This window comes from Cricetulus griseus, chromosome 10 (genome assembly GCF_003668045.3).
Source record: "Cricetulus griseus strain 17A/GY chromosome 10, alternate assembly CriGri-PICRH-1.0, whole genome shotgun sequence".
Lineage (NCBI taxonomy): Eukaryota > Metazoa > Chordata > Mammalia > Rodentia > Cricetidae > Cricetulus > Cricetulus griseus.
Window position 1 is genome coordinate 17,722,105 of NC_048603.1, and position 12,895 is coordinate 17,734,999.

The 12,895-nt window shown below is 44.5% G+C and overlaps 1 protein-coding gene across 2 annotated transcripts in view; it reads right to left on the reverse strand.

The window, feature by feature from the left end:
- Positions 1–4,496: 4,496 nt before the first annotated feature.
- The window catches only part of Ptdss1 (phosphatidylserine synthase 1), a 46,193-nt gene continuing 37,794 nt past the window's right edge, over positions 4,497–12,895 (reverse strand). For both annotated transcript variants that reach the window (XM_027431538.2, XM_035449688.1), the window contains 4 exons: positions 11,536–11,635; positions 8,677–8,745; positions 7,447–7,516; positions 4,497–5,880 (listed from right to left, as the gene is read on the reverse strand). In XM_027431538.2, the coding sequence (XP_027287339.1) occupies positions 5,771–5,880; positions 7,447–7,516; positions 8,677–8,745; positions 11,536–11,635 (349 nt within the window). In that variant the 3' untranslated portion in view covers positions 4,497–5,770. The remainder of the gene's footprint in view (positions 5,881–7,446; positions 7,517–8,676; positions 8,746–11,535; positions 11,636–12,895) is intronic.

Genomic DNA, 12,895 nt, shown 5'->3' on the forward strand with positions numbered 1-12,895 from the left:
ATGCTATTTCTCATTTTGGAAAAACACCGTATCTCAGCAGGACATTGCACTGTTATCTGTTCTTCCTAGAAATATGATGGGCCCCTTAAAATTAAAGTCATATGCATTCCTTATTAAAAAAAAACCCACTCCAGCCATCCCATTATTGCTGACCATTGGAATTTGTTATGTATAATTTACATTCTTTCCCATACTTGCTGTTTTTCAGATGGGAAGGGCAGAGCTTTAGGGCCTCTCCAGATTGTAAATCACATTCCTGCAGGCAGAGGGAGCTGACAGCAGGAACAAATTGCCTTTGAGGTTGAGAGCATACGTCAACCCTCCAGAAAAAGAATTCCATTGCAGAGGCAGAAATCTGTGTCTAGGGATGGTAACTTAACCCACTCAGGTCATGGCTACAAAGGGATGGAAAAGCTGTGGACAGACTCTAATTGCCAGCACCAGTAATTTTTCTAGCAGTCAACATATGGAGAGTGTATTGGCAGTTTGGTCATCTCAAATGAAGGCAACCCCAGAGGTCCAGAGATCTGAATCTCTTTGAAAAGAGGAAGGGTACATAAAGAGTGTGATTCTCCAAAGATCTCACTGCCCACCAGCCACCTGCAGGCTGATGACTCGGATTGGGGGGCTGTGGGTAAAGACATGATGGCTGCCAGATGATGGAGAAACGGGACAGGAACGTAGCATTATGTCCAGACATCTGGAAGAAGAGCCTTGGGGTCCTGGATTGACCTGACAGCTCCCTTTTGGTCCAGTGCCTAAGGGCAAGGCCATCTCATCCTAGAAAATAGCCAGATACCACTGAACTGACAGGACTCACAGAACACACATGTGAGGATCTAGGACAACCCTTCCTCTGGAATTGGGCTATTTCTCTGGCACTTGGCAAACATGTGAAGCAAGCCCTGTGTTCTGGAGGCTATGGGGAAGACAGGGGTTCTAAGAGCGACATCCAGAGTTATTTCAGAGGTGCCTTTGTCTTGAAGACTTGTTTTCTGTGGTGCTAAAACTTTATTCTCTTGCAGCTGGATCCAGGTATTCTCCACTTTAAGAGACAGTGGAGGCAAACAAGAGAACTTAAGTCTTCCCCAGTTGTACCTGTCTAGAAAGATCCTCATTAACCTGTGGTATAGAGCAATCTGACTGGCGAGAGCAAATACAAGTAGGCCTTTGTTATGGCAGTGGGACAAGTCAGGGGTTCAGTACACATTTCTAGTAGGGAGCTTTCTGTCATCCTGCGTGCAATTTGGTCCTGTAGTTAAGGGTATTGTATGTATCTTACATACAGTGATGTAATTTTTTTGGTTCTTTTGTATGAGATTTTAAGAAACAGTTTCTTTTAAACACAACACAAACCTCATTTCTTGGGGTTTGTGAAGTCAGAGATTCCTTCATTTAGCATCCAGAAAAGGGAGGGGGCTCTCTACCTTGGAACAGGAGCATCTGACTACTAGAGAGGGTGTGAGCATTTGGCAGAAAACCTTCCTGCTGTCCCAGGAGGCCACTGGAGCCCACACTATGCAGACCCTTATAGTTTCAATAGCATAACATCCCAGTACCAAAGAAAATGCAATAATTAACATATGGTCTTACTACAATACGTAAGCATGAGTCCAGACAGCTAAAGAGATTCCCCAAGCTGGTTAACTCAACTGGGCAGCAAAGCCCTCTAGCAAATTCTATTTTCTCAGTGATTCTCCCGATCCTTATTAGGCTTGGGGGGAAGGGATGTGCTAATACCCTCCTCTCCAACTTAAGAGGGCAGTCATGCTGGGGGCTGGGAAGTCTTTGCTAGGACTGTGGGCAGGCAGCTGGCTTGACGCTCACTTCTCTAGCTAGTAAGGTACAATGAACATAAAGACCAGCTTTCAACATGAATACTGAGATACCAGATAACAAAGAGTTGTAAGCTACTCTGAGCCACACACATGAAGCCTTGATGGGACCTGGGCCATAGCAAACCTTTGAACAGTGTGGGAGTGTGGTCAAAAATATGTCACCTCACAGGTCAGGAAGCTTTAAATTTCTATCCAACAAGCCAGGTGAGGTGGTGCATGCCTGTAACCACAGCACTCAGGAGGCTGAGGTAGGAAGACTTCTGTGAACTCATCACCAGCTTGGCTACATAGAAAACTCTAGGGTTTTTCCGTTTTTTCAATCCATCCAATACATTGCAAGAAAAGAATAGCAAGGTAGACAAAGTCACAGGTGAAATTTTTAAAGTGGACCAAAGGCATTTTTGGTGGACATCAGAGACAAGGAAAATCTTTTACAATTCAGCATGCCTACAAACTAAACAATTCAAGTCCAGCCATTTTCCTCTTCTTTTGTAGACAACAATAATAGTTCCTTTAAATGATCTGGGAAGAGAAAAGAGGCCATCTGGGTGGGAGGTGAGGCAAAAAAGAGAGTAATGAGGAATATGATCAAAGTACATTGTATACATATGAAAATGACTTTATGAAACCCATTACTTTAAATAATCAATATATGCTAACAAATTAAGTTTGCAGAAGAGGAAAATTAAAAATCCATATTTATTTATTGTATCAAATTCCAAAGTCTGACTAAAAAGAAATATTATAACCTTTACTGTGACCATCTCACCACAAGGTTTAGAATATTTAAAAATTTAGTAATTATGGATGAGCAGTAAGATTGTGGCCATCACTATCAGCCATTCCAATACTGACTACAGAGAACCAAATCTCAAATATAACCTTGGGAACATGCACACACATAAAGAAGAGGTGTCCCATTGGCTGGTGGGATGCAGGAGCCAGAGGTCTTTTTCCATCACAGAAGTAGGAAATATAAAGTACAATATCCCACCCGTGGGATTTCTGGATGTTTAAGTCACACTCACCTGGTAAACTCTGTGGTGTGCCCTCAGTCCTGTGACAGTCACTGAGCACAGCCGATGGATGCTAAACAGTGTTTAGCATCTGCTCCCAAAGGTCCCACCTTCTTATTTCCCACCCAGCAGTAAGCCTTCCCCTTCTCTGTCCAACCTCCCTACTAGTCACTCTGTGAGGGCCAAACATTCTAGAAATCCAATTCCAATTCCAAGATGCAGGCCTTAACAAAGCAGGTATCATTTCTCAGGATGCTCTGAGGCAAGTGGCTTCTGAGTGGGGACCAGGAAGGCTGGGACTGATATAACCAATTTTACTTTTGGGGGGTGAGGACTTGATTTCCATCTTCACCACAGAGGCAGTCCCAGTGAAGACTGGCGTTTCCCAGAAGCTGGGTATCATAAAAATGCTCAACAGGGCAGTGAAACATCTGCTCACGGGTGGGAGAGCAGTTGGTCGAGGCTTCCTTATGAACGGTGAAAGGGACAGGAGGGAAGGGAGAGAGACCTTTAAGGACCGAGGACGACAAACGGGAAGAGGGTCTGACACTCAGTGCAGTATGAATTAGGGAGAAAGACACACAAAAAAAGTTTCCTCCTGTTTTATGCCCTCAACAGTGGTGTTTTTAAAGACAGCAATTTGCCAAGGGGGTCCTGAGGTGACTTACAGTCACTACTCACAGAAGGATGCCTCTGGGACATGCATTCTACTTCTATCAACCTGGGATCACTTTCCAGATTTGGGGGAAAATGTAGAGGCCAGGGCCAGTGGTATCGTGTAGAGGAGTAATAGTAACACAGACATGGCAAGTGTTGGTTTGGTCATTACAGCAGCTAAGAGCACTCACTCCAAGGGAAAAAACAAAAGTTTGAACTCAACGTTCTTTCCTAGCTGTTTCCTACAAAGCCAGAGAGGAAACATTGCTTCATGTGCACTTTGGTTCTTGTGCCATACCACAGCAATGCCAAGTTCACCATCAACTCCGCAGGCACTCAACTGTCTGTCTGCAGGAAATGGGCATGAGCCCCTTTGGAGGGGCTGAGCCACCCACCAGATGAGTCCTACGGTACCAGACCCAGGTCTCCTGGAAAATGAACTTGGAAACCCTCGAAGACACACCATAGAACCTATAAGAGGGAATACAAATTTGGGGGCTCATCAGAATTGCACAGAAACAAAACGAATTTGCCTACCTGAAAGGTGATGTTTTAAAGTCATAGCTATGTTCATAAAAGCTCTTTTGATGGAATGGGGAGAAGGCCAAAGTGGTGGAGCAAAGCTCTTGTCTACCACACAAGAGGCCCTGGGTGCAATTCCAGAACTGCGAGAAAAGGGAAGGGAAATGGCAGGTAGTGTATGCAGTGTGCACTGCTTTGCCTCCCTTTAAACACTTTCGTGGGACGCAGGGAGGGAGCTGAGAGCTGTGGCCTGTCCTGGACTCCCGGTGTGGGCCTGCTGCTGCTGCTGCTGCTGCTGCTGCTGCTGCTGTTCTTCCGAGGACATGTTTGGCTGAAGAAGCAACTCTGTGGGTGGTTCTAAATCAAGTGGTCACCCAGAGCCGGGACTGTGACCCTGACTGTTCATGATTCATTTAACCTCTCATCTGGGCTTTCTTTTTTAAAAGAAGGAAAACACAACATCTGTAGTTCAAAAATTTGCTTTAAGAGGGCAAAAAGACACAGAAATCATTCGGCACCGCCAGGAAATAAGGGAAAGGGCTAGCGAGTTTGTATCTGTATAGGCCGCTTGTTTGAGAAAGGAAATCCAACTTGGTAAGCATGACCATGGTGACAGACAATGGCTATACTTCCATAAGCCCTTTAAAAATAGTTTCTTTTTTCTCTTCGGCATATAGGACACACATACATATGTGTTATCCTAAAGTCAGTTGTAAAATACAAGGTTTCTTATAAACAGTTGAAAGACCAAAAGGATATGAAGAAACGTCATTCTTAAAGACAAGATATTTGAGGAGTTTTTCATGTGAATTGATTTATTTAAAACAAGGATCCAGGGTGGGAAAATGTTCTAGGAGAGCATGGCACAGATGAAACTTAATACTCACTAGCACCTCACATGAGACAGAAAGACAAAGTAGGCAACATACCACAGAAGGAAAACCAAGCATATGGGAAAGGCACCTGGCAGGAGAGGAGCCGCAGTGCCCCAGATCCTCTAGCAGGGTCACTTGTGTGCACTCAGTTGGGACAAACAGCGTTTGGAATGGAATACAACAGGTTCCAGTCTGAAGCTCAGGCTCCAGTGCAAACAGCCAGCCTCCTTCAAACTCAGGCTGCTGGTCATCTGTCATGTGGCTAGGGACTGAGTATGCTAAGCAGGGACACAAAAAAACTCCCCCCACCCATTTCTTCTCTAGAAGGAACCCCAATTTCAGCAGTGGATTCTGGAAGTTTTTAAGCATTCTAACTTGAAAACACAAAGGAAAAGATGGAAAAACAAACTGAACTTAAAACAATCAGTCAAATGGAAAGGCAGATTCATAAAAATAAAACCCAGTGAACAGTTCATTAACCAGTTGGTGAAGTTGACATCTGAATGAAGATAGTCCTACAGCGTCCACGAGACACATGGGCACAGAGCCATTGCTGGCAACCAGGAGCAAACAGCTATCCTGTCCTTCCAGCACACTGTATAGCTACCAGAAACCACAGGCCTCATGCTGAAGTTAGGAGACACCTCCTGTTGGCAAAGGACCCCAAGTCATGGTCAGCCTAATGTATGTTCAGAGCTATGGGAGACAAGACTTACACTCTCCAATCATGATCCCCAAAGCCCCCTCTGTTCCTTCTGTGTGTTCTGTACATTTTGATCTCCACATAGGAAGGTCCCAATGTGTTCTGTTGCCCTCTCAGGTCTAGGCACTCTCTGGAACATCTGAAATTAATGAGGCTCCTTCATTTCTTTCCAACTCCATTGGTGACTTTGGACTTGGAATGCCGGTTCCTTCTTCTGGAAGAATGGCTTTCGTTGTTGCTTGAATGCTTGGGAGGGCTGTCTTCAGAACCTACCCAAAGGAAGTCAACACACCATCACCAGGGGCTTCTGGGCTTTGCAGCTGGCTCCTGGGTTCTGTGGTTCTCCCTTTCTAGCCTGCCCTAGCCTGTCCTCTGGAGGCCGGCTCTTACCCGAGACTTGTTCTCCCTCTAGTGGCCTCATCAATAAATTCAGGCCATGTGAACCTAACAGAGTCAGGCTGTGCCTCATGTGTATAAGGCAAGCTCCCCCTAAGATCTGGGTCCTGAGGAATTTTTATTCTGGCATTGTGTAAAACAGACTGGGCACAGCACAGTCATGAAGACCAGAAGTGAGAATACAATGAAAGCCCAAACATGGGACAATTAAAAGTCCAGTAACATCGGTATTTATCTTATGTTTACAACAGTACAGAGTCCCCAAGCTGTACACACTGAAATGTTAAACAGACTTTGTAAGCTCTCAGTTGGAAAAGATTCTTGACTTCATAAAATTAAAACTATTAGCAGAGAGATCAACATCTTTACAAGCCAGGTACTTGCTGCTCATGATCGACAGCCTGAGGTGACATTTAACACTGGGCGGCCTCTTTCCTCCAAGAGAGCCTGTGGCTAGTTCCTATACCAGTGGCTAAGCCTAGCACCCCACCCCACCCCCAGAGTTCTGGTTCAGTTCCATGAGAATATTTCCAAAGGCAGACATTTACTCCCACTGCCTAAAGGCCCAGAGTCTTGTCTTCATTCTAAGTATCATTTGTCACAGTCCAAAATTTTCTGATTTTTTTTTAAACTATTCTTCATAAGTAGTATCTCTTCCACTCATGAATTCTTTCTACTGCAGAACCAGGAGTGCCCAGGGCTGATATGGAACTGGATAGAGCCAGATAAGGTCAGTCTGGTGAGCCCTTTGCCCACACATGTCAACAATCTACAGGGTGGCAAAGAACTGAGCAGAGTTCTAGGACCAGCTCCCCATAATCATGTCTAAGCATAGTTTGTAAAGAAATTCACATTCCTTCCTTACCTCAGGCCACATCAAGCTCGGTCTCTCAGATTCACAGTTTGCTCCCCTCAGCCACACTTCTTGGTTTTCACAAGAACTGACAATTACTGGCTAGTGGAGTCTTTTCACTGTCAATGTTTCATAAATTTAAATTTTTCAAATAGCCCAGTCACCCTAGATCATTACAAAATGCTTCCCAGAGAAAGGCCATCTGAGGGTCCCACTCACACTGCTATGCCTCCAGAATAAAATCCATCAAGCTCTTCTGAAAGGCCTTCTCTCTAGGGCACAGAGCTCTCTAAGCATGTTCACTCACTGTGAAAGCCAAGAGGGAGAGTGTTCCCATTATGGGGCTTGAGAAAAGCAGAACCCAGTGTGCAGCCTCATCTCACAAAGCAAACTTCTGGCTAGATTCTGTGAGAACTGGGTTTCTTAGTGAGCGACAGGTGGGATGTAATAAGTAGGCTTGAGACTCTTCCATGTCTTCACTGACACTCAGTAGACAAGTATTGACCCCAAATCTCCACAGTAGGTCTGAGGGTACAGAGGACTCAATAAAGCTTTAAACAACGAGCAAGACAAAGATAGTCGTTACCTTTTGAGCCTTTCCCATGATGCCAGGAGATCTCTGGACTGTAAGTGCCATCTTCACACTCTGAATAGGTCTAGAGAGAGACACAGACTTACTTAAACTTCAGGTTATTCCAAGAGGAATGGCAGGATGAAAAAAAAAGTGTGTGTGGGGGAATTCAGGCTGAGTCTGACAAAGGTTCATCTTGTATTTCTCTGCTAGAAAGCCTACAATCTTCTGCCAGACCACACAGAATCATCTGTCTAGAAAGCGTTAGCTGTGAGGCTGGGATCGAACATGGGCAGGGCCCTGGGTTTGATCACACACATCCAAGCTCAAAGTTATGAATAAAGGATGATGGCATTATCTTTATTTAAACAAAGACAGGGATGGAGAGGTAGCTCCATCAGTAAAGTATTTTCCATGAAAGCCTGAGACCTAACTTCAATCTCCAGAAAACAAATAAAAAAGCCTGGCAAAGTGGCTCATGCTTATTATAACCAGTGAGAGGGATTGCAAAAACAAAACAGAGCAGTGGACAGATGCACAGAGAGGAATGATATCTGAAGCTAGCCTCTGGCCTCCACATAAAAGCTACCCCACCCACATCCTCCTCCTATACACACACACACACACACACACACACACACACACACACACACACACTATTTCCCCAGGACTATTCTAGTGTTAAAACCCACTCAGACCATTCTCTAACTGCAAGACACAGGCAGCGCAGGTGGGGAGCCTGAACTGGGACTCATAAAAAGGTCTGAAAAGGCAAAAGAGCCAGAATATAAAACAACCTAGAGAATGGGTTCAGGGGTTAAATTTTTTATTTAAATAACTGAGATTTAAACCCCTTGCAAAAATGGGTTAAAAATACTGACCAGGCCAGGCATTGGTGGCACATGCCTTTAATCCCAGCACTCAGAAGGCAGAGGCAGGCAGATCTCTGTGAGTTTGAGGCCAGCCTGGTCTACAGAACGAGTGCCAGGACAGGCTCCAAAGCTACACAGAGAAACCCTGTCTCAAAAAACCAATAAATAAATAAATAAACAACAACAACAACAAAAAATACTGACCAGGCCAGGTACCAGCAAGCACAGCTGTGTAACAGGAGCACATACCGACATGTTAAGTTTCTATCTGGCAGGATTGACGTCGCTCCCTAAGGCTGCTATGTTACTTCTTTCCCTCTGTGTGTTTGGGTTACCCACTGGGTCTTTCAATTGAAGACCACTCCTCCCCTACCTTTTCCCGGTGACCATAGTGCTCTGCATACCAAACCATGCCGTACAGACACAGGAACGTGGTGAAGGCCTGGAAGACAGAAAGACACAAAGCCCCTTTATACATAACAGTGCACGCATACTTCACTTCCTAGAAATTGGGTTTTTGGGAGAATCCAGAAGATAGCTCAGCGTCTTTCTGCCTATGTCTTCAGGGATGTGGCCGAGATGGACAGTCAGAGATGAGCAGGAACGGGTTTGGTGGACTGGAGTTGGGCAGGCAGTATCTACTCACTCCATTTGTAAGGATGGCTATGGTGAGACCAGACACATGGCTCTATCCGACATCCATCTCTAAAGAGTGCAGAGACTCAGCTTAAGAAAGAGAACTTCTGGACAGAAAAGTCTCACTCGGCCTTGTCATACAATGCCTGGGAAGGCATCCCTGAGGACTGAGCAAGAGGAACAATGCTGTGCTTACTGCCCTGGCTTTTTGGTGCCAGTTGCCCCACCCTGACCCTTGTTAGAATTGTTGTTGTTTTTGTAGACAGGAAAACAAAGAGACTGAAAACACTTTGTAATGACCTGAGTGAGATGAGTGATTACCCAGAAACCAGGCATCTCTACCTCAGCCTTGACTGTTCACCCAGCCAGTACAAGAGTGAGACAAAAGTACAGACAACTGGCCCTCTGCATGTAGAGGCTTCCCATCCTCAGAGTCAACAAACCTGTTTAGAAATATTTCGAGGTTAAAAAAAAAATGTATTGACACCAAATATAAAGATTTTAAAATACTCATCATCATTCCCTAAAAAATAAGTTACACAGTATTTATGTTTTATCTACATGTGATTTAAATGCTATAGGATATGCATACACTAATGCCACTGAGAATGTAGGACTTGATGGCTATTGGATTTCTGTAACCCAAGGGGGTGGGACGGAACCCATCTCTCATGGATATTATACGGAATTTCAAAATGTGCCCAAACACTAAGTTTAGGAAAAGTCTTTGGCTGCCTAGACTGAGCAGCAAAGGGCAGAGGGAACAAGAGGGCCAGCAGAAAAAGGGTGTGAGGGGGGCACAGAGGGGCCAGAAAGAGTAAGTGAAGTAAACTAGAGCAACCAAACAAAACAGCCTGCTCTCTACATCACTTACACTAAGACATCCCCAATACCCGGAGAGCTCACACTATTTCCTATGGACACTTGGGTACATTGTTACCTATTGCCTCATCCCAACCATGGGGACAGGTATGAAATCATAATTTTAGTTCTTTCTGAGAATCGGAGCTTTAGATTTAGAAGGCCACTTCAGAGATCCTTAATCTTCGCACATTAACAGAAGAGGAAAAAGCCCAGAGAGGTGAATGCCTTCCAGGGCCTCAGGTGGCATGGGAAAAAAACTGGAGCCAGAACATAGGTTTCCTGGTAGGCCAGGTCCCAGTTTTAAAGATGTTATTGGTCTAATCAGATACTGGTTTTATGTCTTTACATCTTCCTATCACCATCCCTCCATGGAGCTCCTCCACCCACTGAGAAAAACAAGGCACCATAGAGCAGCAGACGCCAGCCTTGCCCACGTTGCACAGACACAGTCTGGGAGGTGAAGCAGACAAGAAAACGCAGCAGAATTGTCAACCTGTCCCTATGGCCTGGAGCCTAAGTTCCGGTCCCTTCCTTCATGTCCTCAACATTTGCTAAGTGTCTCTGAAGTCAGCGTCCTCCTAAGAACCCAAAAGAAAGGAATCCCAGTGCTCCAGTTGGCTGTCCCCTTGTCTACCCCGGAGGCTGTGATAGGGGCATGGTGGCAAGAAAACATGAAACTCAATCCAATGCAAACTAGCAGGTCTCTACATGATGGAGTTTCAAAGACAAGTCCACATTTCCTCACTACAAAAACTGTGCAGAGAATGAATATATCACAGTTACAAAAGGTAAAGGTAACCTCCAGCATATTCTAATACTATCCGAACATTAAATTTGCCATTTTTCATGGAAGGGAAAGAATAACAACAAGCAGAAATGTACCGCGTGTGAACCTCCATTGTGTTAGGGTTTTCACAAGGGCACAACAGAATGTCTTAAGCTTCACACTGGGAGAGGGGGTTTAGGCACCTCTTCCCAAAGTATTGGCTGTGGAATGAGCCTGGGAGGAGGAAGGTAACGCTTTCACTGGCCTGCCATTGCAGATTCTGACCACTAGAGGGCAGGCGTGCAAGCTCTTTACGTTCTCATCGCTATAGTCAGGCTGCAGCTGGGGCTTTCTCCCAGCAGACTGGGGCTGGCTTTGCAGAAGGACCACGCAAACACAGGCAGGTGCTCCTCATCATGATCACCACACAAGGGGCCAAATGTGGTTGCCAAACCTATCACTTCACCTAGGTACAAGAGGCCCATTTTCTACTTGGTTCAGGAGACAAAAAAGCTTGTAATTTATAGGTTTGCAATCAGACCTGTGGAAATCCAGGCAAGTAGCCATTTAAAATGTCAAGGTCTGGATTTAAAATAGCAATTGCATAGGAGGGATATAAGGGAGGGAGAACAGAAAACTCTGTGGCATTAAAGCCAGGCAGTAGTCTGAGCCCCTAGATGTGGCAGCAACGAGCATGCAGAATCCAGCTTGGCTTCACAATCTGGTGACGAACATTAAAATGTATGATGATTATTCGACAACTTTATCAGCCAGCACATGAGATGTTTGCTTCTTCATTAATCTCAAATTCTGCGTGTGGTGTCCAATCTTAAGTTTTTAAGAAAATGTCTATACACTCCTAAGGAAACTCAAGTGTACAAGATAATCTTATTTTTGTATTTCACTTTCCATAGAGACAGCTAGGGAGTTCAGTTAACATTCTGGGGTGTGAGAGTAATAACTTACCACACAAAGAAGCCAAAATACAACGTAGAGTATCTGGGTCTTAGAGAAAAGATCTTGTCCGAATTTTATGCAAACAATAGCTTCCAGAAAGCCAATGACCCTGAGCAGACAAGGAGTAAGAAGTTCAACGTTAGTTCACCTTACCAGAGCATGTCCATCTCCAAAAACATGCAACAGATGAGTCTCAAAGCCAAGACTTCTGTTCTAGACACCGGTGGCAGGTCCTCTACAAAATGGCATAGTTCCTCCCACCACATTTTTTTCTGGAAGCATTTTTTTCCCCTCTTCTTTTCTCTAAAATCTTGACTCACTGTTTTTTAATATCTAGAAACACTCAGCATCCGGACCTTCATGCCAACTTGGGGACCCTCTGAAGCCCAGAGAATCCACTATCTTTGAGAGGTGGTTCAGTTTGCTGGTCAGAACCTAGCTGCTAGAGCTGGTTGCTGTGAGCTATGGACCGCTTCCTCTACCCTTCATGTGCCTGTCTTCACAAAGCCTCTGGCATATGCAGGTAGCATTAGAGCCCTCTGATGTAGTCTGTCAATACCTGAAGGCATCAACCACATCCCCTCCTAGTCTTTCAAGAGTTTCATGATTAAATACCCTTCGTTTTACTGACAATATAAGCCTTTTTCCTCTCTTAAGCAATTTTGCTAAGAAAAAAAAAATGTTAACACACACAAATAATTCATAATTTCCATTTAATTAAAACATTACAGAAAAGTATTAGGCCTTATATTAAGGCTCAGAGGTTGGAGATAAGAATGGATGCGGTGAGGATTATGAGTTAGTTGGGCTAGAAAGATGACTAAAGAGTGCAGATGTTAAATAACTCCACTTTAGAGAGTCTGTGCTTGGAACAGAATCCAGTCAGTCAATTATTGGTGAATGAGTATCTGGGCCCCTTCTCCACTGGCAGACAAAAATCACAGCCATCAACAAATACCTGGCTGCTTCTGAACAAGAGGGTGTTTGCAATTGGACCCACTTCAGAAAAGCAGAAAAAATTAACAGAAAGAATTCTTGATATTATCTTCTAGAGCTTGGGACTCTCCTTTTCTCTGTCTGCACCCAGACCAAGTTAAACAGTAGCCATCTGGAATTATTAGAGACCATGCCCCCGAAAGCCCATGCTTAAGCATCATTTACACTCACACGTTCTCACAAATGACTTAGTATTCCAATCTTGAAGTGTAGGCTATGATCTAACACTAGATGGCAGCTGTCTTTTACAGCTTTAGTCTGTGGTCCCTCTCATGCTGGCAAGATGAACAATGAGGCCGAGTCCAGGACTCAAGTGTGAGTGTCTTTCACATCAGTCATCAAGACATCCTTAGCATGGCATAAGAGTCAGATT